The 12,167-nt window shown below is 41.4% G+C and overlaps 1 protein-coding gene across 2 annotated transcripts in view; it reads right to left on the bottom strand.

The window, feature by feature from the left end:
- Positions 1-9,753: 9,753 nt before the first annotated feature.
- ephb3b (eph receptor B3b) overlaps positions 9,754-12,167 on the bottom strand; it is a 29,004-nt gene continuing 26,590 nt past the window's right edge. For both annotated transcript variants that reach the window (XM_076088124.1, XM_076088123.1), the window contains exon 16: positions 9,754-11,110. In XM_076088124.1, the coding sequence (XP_075944239.1) occupies positions 11,002-11,110 (109 nt within the window). In that variant the 3' untranslated portion in view covers positions 9,754-11,001. The remainder of the gene's footprint in view (positions 11,111-12,167) is intronic.

The following is a 12,167-nucleotide window of genomic DNA, read 5'->3' as shown; positions in this document are numbered from 1 at the left end:
ATCAATTGAGTAATGTGCCATGATACATTTACATTTGTGTTATTGAAACAAAAGTTCCAGGTGCTGCTTCTTTTTAAACTCAGTGGTACACAGTGTGCCAGGAGAAGTGATAGCTATTGGATTGAGCTGTATCGCTGCATGTCTTTCAACTGTCTGCCATGCCTCTCAGCCTCTCGTGTGATGGTTTTTATCACATCACACGAGACCACTGGAGCATGTGTGGTAGGAGGTGTGCTTGTATTGTTGTTGTCAAGCATGTCTAGATTTTTATTTTTTAAACCTGCTGCTAATCCTTTTTTTCTGCTCCTGTCAGGGAGGGATGGTGTTCTGTCAACACAGCAAAGCTGGCTCCTCTGAAGACAAGCACAGCTGAGTATGAAGACATGAAAGTAAACATGAACAGCCAAAGGTATGACCACACACAGTCACAGAGACACACAGCGGTTACCTGTCCAATGCAGGCGCAAGTATCTGAAGGATGCAAAAATCACAACCATCAACAAAGATACTTCAGTTCAGAGCATGTCGAAATTCGAAATAACTGAAGGAACTAAAATGTGAATTTAGTTACTGAACTCATTTTGACAATCATACCATACTGATTGTTACATACCTTGTACAATAGATGAAAATCACTGGATTAAAGCTTTGTCTGTAATTGAACACCAATATACAGTAACCATTAGGTGCAGGATTAAGGGTAGAAGGATTAAGGGTAGACGAGAACAGCAGAACAAACAGGACATCACTGCTGTTAAAATGTTCTTACAACCAATTTCCTTTAAAGTCTCTTCGACGACTTGCAACATACTACAAGATAATACTGCCCCACAAATTAGCACATTCTAATTGTATTATAGAAACTGAGTTTATGGGCAGCCTTTGATGTGTGGAGCATCACTTTTATTTCACATTTTCCATGTCTTTAATATGACACGGCTCTAACGATCTAGAATGTAATGAGAGGCAATTGTCTTTGCTAACTATGCCTCTATTGAAAGCCTTTATTGTTCTTCATTGGACACCATTTACACCCTGATAGCACACTCTGCTAAATTAGGCTTGATGCAAATCTTTGTTAATGAGCGATATGTGAGCACTCTGTGTTTAGGCTTGTCTCAACACAGCTATTAAACACAACACTCGCTGATGTAGCATGAGAGCAACAACTATCCTTAAAGCGTGAATGTCTGATTAGTGTATTTAAATCTGTGTCTAGTTTAACAGAACGATAGCATCTCTGTTTACCGGCTGTCCTACATTTCTGCTTTCACAACTGCCCTCCGCCTCGGAAAAAAAGGACACATTTTACCCAAGATGCATCTCGATCTGGCCTTTGTATGACCCCATCCGCCATGATGCGAGTGTCTGGCCGCGGGCGGGGTCACATATCGGTCATTTTTGTCCAATCAAAATCCTCCGCTGTGCCTGAGTGGCTGTGATTGGTGCTGAGCCGGGTGATGCGATTGGTGTAGCGTCGCAAAGCAAACGCAACAATAATAACGGCAAAAAGAGGAAAAAAAAAAACTACATAACATGGCCAGTCTCTTAATCTGTGAAAGCGGACGATGTCCCACTTTCCATGATTCATCCTATTTTATCGGAACAGAGAGCGCTTTGGCTTTCCCGCTGCGTTCGCCTTACATTCAAGCTGCACTGTGTTTTACCCTCCGTCTTTGTTTCGTGACAACTCTGGGCAACTCGTACTGTTTACAGGTCATTGGCGGTGCAGAGAGGTGAAGCCGAGTTCGTAATGAGTTGACACTTGGTTCCACATAAAAACACACACGAAACCACACAGCTGCACAGCCCACAAGAATGTTAGCACATTAGCCAACACCCCCCATTGTCTCACCTTTGTCTGCCTGCCTCCTGACATTAGGCTGCTTCACTTTGGCCTTGTTAGAGGTCCTTAGCGAAGTCAAGGGGTAAGACTGGACACCTGATGGTAGATGTAAAAGATTATAGTTTGTGTGTGAACAAAAAAATAATTTGCCCCCTTTTTATTTATTAAACTGGTGTATTGTTTTTTTTTTGTTATTAAAATCTCAATTTGCACAAGTTTGTTTCAACAAAACCATAGTCCACATATGAAACAGGTTTTTCCTTCAATTGTTTGTCTTTTTGTCTGTCAACTCTTGATGGCAAAGTTTCTATTTCTTTCATGCATGTCTCCTTTGTTGATGCTATGGTTCGTACAAGGGGATTATTTTTCCTCCCGTTGATTGCCTGATGGCATTATTATCAACTGCTTTAGGCTTCGTATTTGGGTGTTTTCTTGTGGTTAAGTGTTTTGAGGTAACAGGAAAGAATATTATTATATGTCTCTGTGATATCTTGTTCTTGTTTGATTATGATATTCTAACCATATTTTAACCTCAGTCGAATTAATGCACAAAATCATTTTGGTAATATCTTTTAAGGTGGACAAAATGATTTTACAGACAAAATAAATATGTGTTTTGATGGGGGGGAAACAGTCAGTGCAAGAATTCTTTCCATTGCGAATGTAGAGGTATAAATTCCTGTGACAAGGTAATTTCTGAGATGTAAAATCTTGACAGTTTTCTAAACCCCCCCCCCCCCCCCCCCCCATTTGTTGTGGACGCACAATAATACAACCCTCTACTGAATTTTTAAGAGAGAAAACAAATAGTCTGTCATTATTGCCAAGCTTGGATGCTGACGCATTTTATCTTTTGCAGTATGTATTCAATAAGGAGAGATAAGGCAGAAGCTGGGAATGTGCTCCTTTCAATCCCATCTTCTTCCCCCCCCCCCCCCCCCCCCCCCCCGTCCCTCTCAAACTTTCTCAAACATGCCAGACTGTTTCCGTAAATCAAGGACAGTGGGGAGGACGAGGTGTGATTGCTTTCACACCCAGGAAGTAATCACACCAGACCTGCCACAGCTCTGATTAAGACTGATAAATATCGACAAGCAGTTAATGAGATGTCAGGCAGGAACAAGGCCCTTCCCTTCATGCCTACCGATGACACCAATGGAGAGGGAAAATGACCTTGACTTGGCAATGTCACGACCGTCTTTCAAGTGTGCAAAGCACAAGCTATTAATTATCTTTAGTTGTTGAGCAAGATTATCGATGGTGCAGCGGGATTATTCACATTAGCGAAATAGGGGCCAGCAGATGCTTGTTGGGATATAATTCTTCATAATAACGTCAGCTAAACTAAGAATGATTGTTGTTAATAACAGACAAACATGTAATCAACAAAAGGCTATCTTCAGACAGGTGAATTCGCTGATTAAAAGATTGATTGGTCCCCATCCTTGAGTTTATAGTCTAAACCCTATCAATACAATTAAAATAGGTACAGATTCACATTGCAGTATTGAGATAATTTATGTTTTTGGTTAGCATAATGACACTGCACTGCTAGACGTCTGGTGAACTATGATGAGGATACAAGCTCAGCAGGGGGCTGAAAAAAAGCAGGATCATTATCTCGCCGAGCATCATGTATGCATTGCTCTATGTGTGCGCTCTGTTCCCCTGCGTGTAGGCCCACGTTGCCGTACCTGAAGGCTGCCATGCCTCTCACATGTGATACATTCCCACCAACTGTCCAGTTTTGACCGTGAACTCCAGGTCACCCCACGGTCCCCAGGCGCAGTCCTGTTGAATATTGTTTCCCTGGCAGACATACTCAACCCGTCAGACAGAAAGACCATGCAGCTGCACCCAAAGACCCAACAATAGGATTCTTGTTCTGGTGCAGAAAAGGTCGGGTCCCCTTTTTTGGGGAAGGGGGCGATGTGAGCGGGTGGTCGAATATTTCAGGGGTTTTGCAATAGGATAATCCTTTGTGATGTTCTTTTGAATGGAAGCGACCATCGGGAGCATTCGATGAAGGGAAAAACTCGTTCTCCCACCATCTAAATATTGACTTACTATATACGTGTATATATATATATATATATTAGGAATTGAGCATTTGTTCTGTACAAAACACTTGACTATTTCTAAAAATGAGTTATATTAGTTACAGTATGTAATAAAATTGCTAAACAAGAACTACTAATGTTTCAGTTATGTATAGTCATGACTGGCTAACAGGCCGAAACAAATAAAGGGAAAATCAAGCCCATATTGGTGCAACATAATGAATCCATTGTTAAAAGTAACAGGAATTAATCGAATGCCAAAAACCCTGGGAAAGGATAATCAGTTCAATCAGGTCTGCCAGAAAGAGCATGTGTTGGAAAGATGGTGTGGGGGTGTTGAAGAGTGGTATAAAAAAAAAAGAGTAAAAAAACAAATGCATGGTGTGTGGAGAAAGTCTGGAATGAGCTAAGCTAATCAAACAGGACATTTAATTAGCATTGTCATGACAAACAGCAAAATAATACAACAACAATAAATATCCATGACCATTAGAAATGCAATATGAGGACATTAGTGACACATTTTGTAACTCCTGCAGCCAAATCTCTCTGATGACTCATATCGTGCACATTGCTTATTGTTTCGTGGTATTTTTTTGTTGTTGATGCTGTTTGTTTCATAGGACCCTTAACTAAAGGAAAGAAACAAAGATGCAGACCAACACACACATGCACACACATACCTCTTTGTTGGAAGTATTTGCCAATTAGCAAGTTGCGGGGTCGGAGTGGTAATTAGGCTTTCCGGTCGGCTGGTGTCTGTGTACAGCTTAGCTGAGACAGGTCCGAAGCTAAATGCCTCGCTATTTGTCCAGCAATTATGTCAGGTCCCCATGTCACAGTACCGACGTGACCAATTAGCTGTGCCAAGCTAAAGTGAAAGAGGGGGATTATGGCAGAAGAGATAGGAGAGGATGAAAAAGTAGACAGAGAATGGGTGTGCGGGTGTTTGTGGGGAGCTCGTAAGAGGGGGTGAGTGAGGGATCGTCTGCAGGGAATAAGAGAGAATAAAGAGAGACAGAGTTTGCCTGTGGAAATGAGGGGAAGGAGTGGGTAAGGAGGGTTTGAGGGAGCGGATTTCTTCTTTCTTTTTATTCACCGTCTGTGTAATCATGTTTCGCATTGATCCTCGTCCTGACCGACATGTGGCTAAGACATGCTAATGCATTGCAATATTTATGCTAATACCGCCTCACTGACCGAGAAGGGATAATAAATTGATCTTAATTGACGTCTCCATATTATCCCCTCACATTATATGGCATATTTTGATGAAACAGGCCTGCATACAATCAATATTCTCCAGCTTGGAGTAATGTGACTGTATATAAATGTGAATTCACATGTGAATGTAAGAGGTATACAGTGCTCTAGTTCATCTTGGCATTGGTCCATATTTTATCTCAAACTGACATATTAGACTATGTATCGAGCACTGGAGGAGCACCCGCTATCCGGGTCATTCAAAACACCTCAAAACCGATGACGTGGTCCCCAATCTGTCTCAGGACACATGCAGGAGTCATGGTTATTTTTGTTTCTTTACATTAGGTTTCGTCTGCCAAAGTGGTGCCAAGAAAATGTTGATTATTTGCCCATGAAATGCTGCTGGACCTTCAATACAGTGTGTCCATCATCTGACAACAACAGTGTAGAAAAGTTGGGGAGATCAGAGATAAAATGTATTCTGCCTTCTGCAACACAAAAATAACCCACATAATCCTCTGTTGAAAGTTCCCCGAGCGCATCAAGGGGGGGAGCGCTTCAAAAATATCTGGCCTACCCAGACACCGAGACCAACCGTTCCAAGGCTCTGTATTTAATTGGACAGAGAGAGGGAGAAGATGGGAGCCAGGGGACAAGGTGAGGGGCGGATGAGGTAGAATCTATGATCTGAGCATCTTTCCTTTTTTTTTGCTGGAAAAACAAGACTGTTGGCTCAGTGCCTGCAGAGATGAGAGGAGCTCATATAAATTAGTGGGCTTGAAATACAATATGGGGAGCTTTAGTGTTGCATGGCATTGGCATGGCTCTGTGGATTGCAAACCTTTTGATTTGATTTTGACAAATGTGCCTTGCAAACTTGTGAGCCTTGTTTTTAAGGTAACTTTTGGGAAATTGGATCTGATTTGGAATTAGCCAGCTACATTTTTCTTTCTTTCTTCTTGGTCAGATGTGCAATTTAACTCAGGCTAATCGCAGCTAAATTTGGCAAAATACTTAAGGATAGTGGCCTTGGCAACTAAAGGAGCATTAGAAATAGATGAACTCTGGGTAACTTCTCCCAAGGATCAATATCCATTCATCAGATGCCTGTAGCTATAAATGATGAAAGACAGCATTACAAAAGATATTTTTACAGACAGTGTTACTCTAAATACCCTCAGGCTTTTCCAGGGCAAGGAGAATGATGCAGGCTAAACCTTTTTGAAAGACAAACATCAAATCACAGAGCTTTGGATGAAAAATGAACAATTTCTTCTTACAGGTACACTCAGCGCATTTATAGTGATAAGCAGAGTTAAATCTGGGAGTGTGGTAGGTTTTTCTGAACTGAGGCCTTTTGGTACCACTTCATCAACAATAAATGGTATTGTGATAACTGCTGAAAAACGACATACAGTTCTGGTCATGATTACAGGAGTGAGAGACGGCCATACATTTAAACAGTAAAGTGAATGTGTTTGTATTGAAGGTCCAGCAGCATTACTCGACTGGATAACATGTGCGCGGTTATGTGTTGGCATTGTACCTCATGGAAGAACTATATACTTGAAGTCCACATGGATGAATTATCAATTAAAAACACAACATAAAGACTCAGGAGATCGGGTCACATTTCTTAAATAATTTAATTGCAAAAGGGTATTTTAAAAATATTTCTACAAGAATGCATCATCATTTTTTTAGTAATTTGTTGTGTATGTCTGCAGCATTAAAATACATCTTAATGCTTTTCATAGAGGAATTAACAATTGCATTTCTCAACGCTTTACTCCGTCCCTCTCGCAGATCACTATACACGTACAGTACTCTCTGAAACATCTCACTTCCTTGTATGAAGAGGGGGTTTTCAAAAGTGACCAAAAGACAGATGTGGAGAGAGCTTGTTAGAAGATAGCAGAAAAGACAGTACTGTATATATTTATTTAAAACAGACATCTGAATAAAATAAAGTTAGAAGGTTGTAACTGATCGGGTTTCGGGAAGGGTGGGTGTGTTTGATGGTCTTTGGAGGATGCAGAATAGGGGGAGAACATTGGAAGGAATGTTGGGAAAGTTTGAATCCTATTGGCACACAAAGAGATAACCACATCTGACAAAGGCCAAACTATGCTGATCAAAGTGTCTCTATAATAAAAAAATGGCTATCCTTTTATTTCACACACTCTCTCACACACTTAAACACAACAGTCTATCTTAATTTCAGCAACGGGTGCAGTCAGAAGTTTCTTTCCTGCATGTGAATTTTAAATATTAAACACTCTCATAAATGTGGGAAAAATCCAGTTAAAGAATAATTGTTAGCAGTTGATGTGGGAGCAGTTTAATCATTTTAAGATGCGCAACAGTGCCAGTTGAGCTCATCACTCACGGCCGGTTGACTTTAGTGAACACAACTCCAGACCCCAGCGCACCATGTGCACCTCATCAATAGTTCATGAAAGCTCCAAAACGCTGACGTTTTTAAGAGTGGGACTGTCTGCCATCTGATTGTGTTTAGCTCCTATATGCCCCCCCCCATGCATTATGTTTATGCTCATCAGCTGTGTCTTTTTTGGTGCCACATGCCACTTTGCAACAGAGGGGCTTAGCTGATTAAATGATTGAGCTGAGGGCCGCTGGGAGTATTATTGTATATTCCCGGGAGACTTTAGGTGAAAGTGAGCTTCTGATTGCATTAATTCCGGTCTTTTCTCGTCTAAAAAAAATAGACTCTGTCAATCTTTTCCTAACAAAATTATGTTTTGCTTTGGGGAGAAACTGAATAATTCTGCCGAATGATATCAAGACAGATGTTTGCTCATCTAACAGGCTCTTTTAACATTTTTTCATTGTGATAATAAATCTGAAGTTACCTGCGCTTCTGACCTTCAGCCATTGTAGTAAAGATCTGAGCTGACGACAATTTAAGGATATGATACTTCATGTATAGTTTGTGTTCACAAAAGTTAAAGTACTACTTGATTTCGTACTACACATGTTACGGGTTAGTAAGCCCTTTGCAGAGTGTACGAGCAGTAGTGAAAACATCCGTATGTGGAATAAGATGAAACAATATAAAACTGGAAACACATTGTTGTTTTGCATAATATCCTCCATGGCTTTTGAAGGGACTTGAGAGAGGCTGACAAAAGTGATATGGGAAGACACACTGCATGGCCGCTAACATCACGCTATCATTACACACCTAACTAATAATATTCACATATTGCATTGATAAGCTCCAACCCAAACAATATGGAGACTGTATGGAAGATCACACCAGTGGTGCAGCCCCATCCTTTAATTCAAACATCTTTAAACACCGCTCTGTTAGAAGTGCAAATAGTACAGCGTCCGTGATGCAGCTGCTATCATTTAGGATGAGGTGGTCTGCAGATTTTGGCTTTCTGCGTGCCAGGGCTGTTGATCCTGCACTGTACTAATCACGCAGCAGCCTGAGCTGAGACAGGATGATTGCAGGCCCGACAGGAAATGAAGAGAGATAATGATAGGTCAGCCAGTCGTATGTCTGCGCTCACTGCATGCTCGTATCCTCGCAATGCCAGATTGGCTGCTGCATTAATTGACCTGACAGACAAGGACCAATAGGTTTCACTTGACAGCTCTGGACTCAGATGAGGATCCTGTTGCAGGAGGGCAAACAGTGGGTCTATCAATGGAGCTCCGCCTCTACGGTCATTGAAGTGATTAGCAGGTATAGGCTGCATCATCTTTGGACCATCCTCCTAATAACTCCTTAACAGTCCAACATCAGATTGATTGGGAGGATCCCATTGTTGGAGGTGATTGAAAATAGATGCAATTAATAACTATGTAAGCCACATTTGAGTGGTTAGAGGGACGTTGAGATTTGGAAAATGTGCCTAGAAGAACTGCTAAGTGCTTCACAGATGAATGAGAATGGATTGGGGAAGCATAATATCCAGTTCAGGTGGCACAAACAAACTTGAACACACCGGCACAGACAATCGCACAACAATGGACGGAGAGCAAAAAGGTGACATGTTGTCTAACTGTGGGTGTTGTTCATCTCTTCCTCTCTAACTCCTTTACCCATTCTCTCTCTTCTTACTTTACTTTCTCTTAATTTCACTCTGAATCAAACATGTCACAACAACAATTCCATTTTGTCAAAACACCATTTTTCTTTTGTTATTTATCGTATTTTTGTTACAAAACATGTACAGGCTGTTTAGAACAACAACAAAAATACAATATCCAATTCATATGCAATTTCTTTTGTTTAATAATCAGCAATTCATAAGGTGAATCCTCTTGGAGTTTCTCTTCCTTCTGATTGTTTCAAGTCCTTCCCAAATACAGTCCATCTGGGTGTTGGTGGGGAGTGGGGGTTGGTGGGCGAGGTACAAATAAATACATAGGGCAGGATGTCAAGAAATGAAAACAAAAATTTAGATTATTTCTAAATCCAGATAATAGTACGTAGAAAGTAAGGTGTCCATCATGGTTTCTCTCAGTTTCTGCATGTGTGTGTATATATATATATATATATATATATATATATATATATATATCCATCCCCTAAGTTCATTTTTTGGGATTCAATAAAAAAGAATGTTTAACAGTTGTCCACAGAATATAGCGTAATTGTTTCAGATATATTTGCTCCTTGTCATGGTTCAGTTCATGCGTTAATTCTCCATGGTGGCAAATAGCGGAAGCTGTATTGTACAGTATACTTGTGTGCAACTTGACGTACTCACACATCCAAGCACACCTAATCACACATATACGCACACATGTGCACGCACACATACAAAAACGCACACAAAAGGCCGAGTGGTCTTTCTATAGTGTTGCCACAGTCCTTGTCTCCCCTTAATCACATTAAGTGTCCAGTGGGGGTACTTGAGTTTGACCGGCCATTCAGAAACCACAAATCTCCCAAAAATGTGTAAGAAAGCCCAAAAAAAATGAAAGAAAAAAAGATTTGTGGACAAACAAAAATAAAACATTGTATCTGTAAAAACACACTTGATGAGCAGGTGATCCCACGTTTTGGAGCTATCCTGAGTCACTTCAGGTCAGGGTGAAGAGGTCAACTGGTGACCTTTTGATGATTCAGCATCCAAAACAAGGGTCCAAAAATGTGACTGCCCTCCTTTGACCTATTTGACCCCTGTCATCTTCTTGACCGTTGATCTCAGCCCATCATATATCCTCTTCCACCACCTCACCCTTCTCCAGCAAGTGCCCTTTTACATTACACACCTTCAATATGAAGATGGAGAACGACACACACGTGCACAGTAAAACAACTTCTATCAGGGAAAGAATTGTCCTCTATCTCCTGTGGGTCCAAAACACCTCTGCTGTTTCTTTCGTCTTTTTGTTTTGTTTTTTTGTGTGTGAACCTTTCGTTCACTTATTTTTTACACCAGGGCGTTCATTCCTTACTATGCATCACGTCCATCAAAGCTGGGTTGAGAGGTCACGGAGAGGGGCTCTCGAGTGAGGATCAGAGTGTGACATTTCAGTTACAGGGGTAAGGCCAACCTCACTAAAACACACATGCATGCAAACGTCCACCCACACCAGAGCTGGTGAGGCACGCATGGAATATAAGGGGGGTAACTCTTCCTCCTCTTTCAAAAACACACAAATTCTGATTGGATGGAAAAATAAACAATGAGGAGTAACAAAAAAAGCAGGAACAGGAAATGGAAGTGGTAGTGAAATAACGAGAGAAAAAAATAGTCAGAGGCACTGCAAGCCAGTTTCATAGCGTCTAATTGGCAGAGATGGGTCAGGCAGCTAGGGTTTTCCAATGGCTCTCTCTGGCACAGTTCCTCCCCCCTTTTCCTGTCTGGCTGTCCTTCGACTGCATCGGTCTGTTTGTCCTGACGCTCACACCTGGACAGGAAGTGTTTGGTTCATCTGTAGTCTCATGTCCTGAATGCTACCGAGAATCTTCTTCTGATGACCAGCCAACGTTACCCCTATCCGCAGCAAGTCCCTGTGGCGTGAGAAGAAAATAAGAACAGGTGGCTGAGTCATAAAAATAAAAAATAAAAAAGTAGACAAACATCACATGTTCAAAATTGAAATGCAAATTTCACTTTTCACCTACAAGTAATCAAACGCTCAACCAGGTGCGAACATGGGCAGCACCTTGGCAATCACCCATAAAATGGCATCCAGAGGGTATGTCAACAAAATGGGAACACTCATCCAGCTATAGTGAATGTTGGTCTTAATGCAACATACTTCTGTTGCCTGGCAGGTGGGCAAGATGAGGAGAGTCAAGGAGCCATAGTCTGATAGTTAATGATTAAAGAGCAAACTTAGCTACTGTTCGGCAGCTGGCAGGCTTCACAGAGTCCACACCAGCCTGCCACTTAGCTATAGAAACGGCGAAGCAGAAGATCTTCTTTTTTTTTGTAATTTACTAAACAGATTACTCGGTTAGGGGCCTGTCATTCATACTTAGAATGGGTCTGTGTGTCAGTAAATCAGCTTTAGCTCAGCCACTGTTGCAAACCACATTCCTCATTGCTCAAAGATATCCAGGAAAAACTACAGCAAATAAGACTGGAAAGTGTAAATGAGTCTTATAGCCGAGGGCTCACAGCAGCTACGGTGTAATCTTTAGAGTCAGTTGAAGGTGCAGTGGGAAAATGTGAAATGTTGACATACTGTAAAGTTGACATTACTACACCCTGGGAGAAAAGGCCTGGGAGAGTGCACCTGCTTTGGCCGTCATTAGTCAGTCAGCATAATCTAATCATCGTGGCTCTGTTTGTTTAACGCTGTACAATTATATCACGAGAACCTCTCTTTTCCGCTCGCTTGTTTGATTTCCCCAGTCGATAGAAGAGAGCGGACGGCGTCTGGGGCAGCGATTAGCTAACTGTTGGGGCTCTGCCACAGTCTGCGTCCTCTCCGTTCAGTCACACACACACACACAAATACTGGTTAATCTAATATTACACACAGACACCATATACTCTGCTTGTCTCAATGACTCTGTGGCCCCATCCATTTTAGTAAAACAGTGTGCACCGAAACTCACA

This window comes from Anarhichas minor, unplaced genomic scaffold (genome assembly GCF_050575085.1).
Source record: "Anarhichas minor isolate MPS153535 unplaced genomic scaffold, ASM5057508v1 ptg000010l, whole genome shotgun sequence".
Classification (NCBI taxonomy): domain Eukaryota; kingdom Metazoa; phylum Chordata; class Actinopteri; order Perciformes; family Anarhichadidae; genus Anarhichas; species Anarhichas minor.
This window is presented reverse-complemented; position numbering and strand designations above follow the sequence as displayed.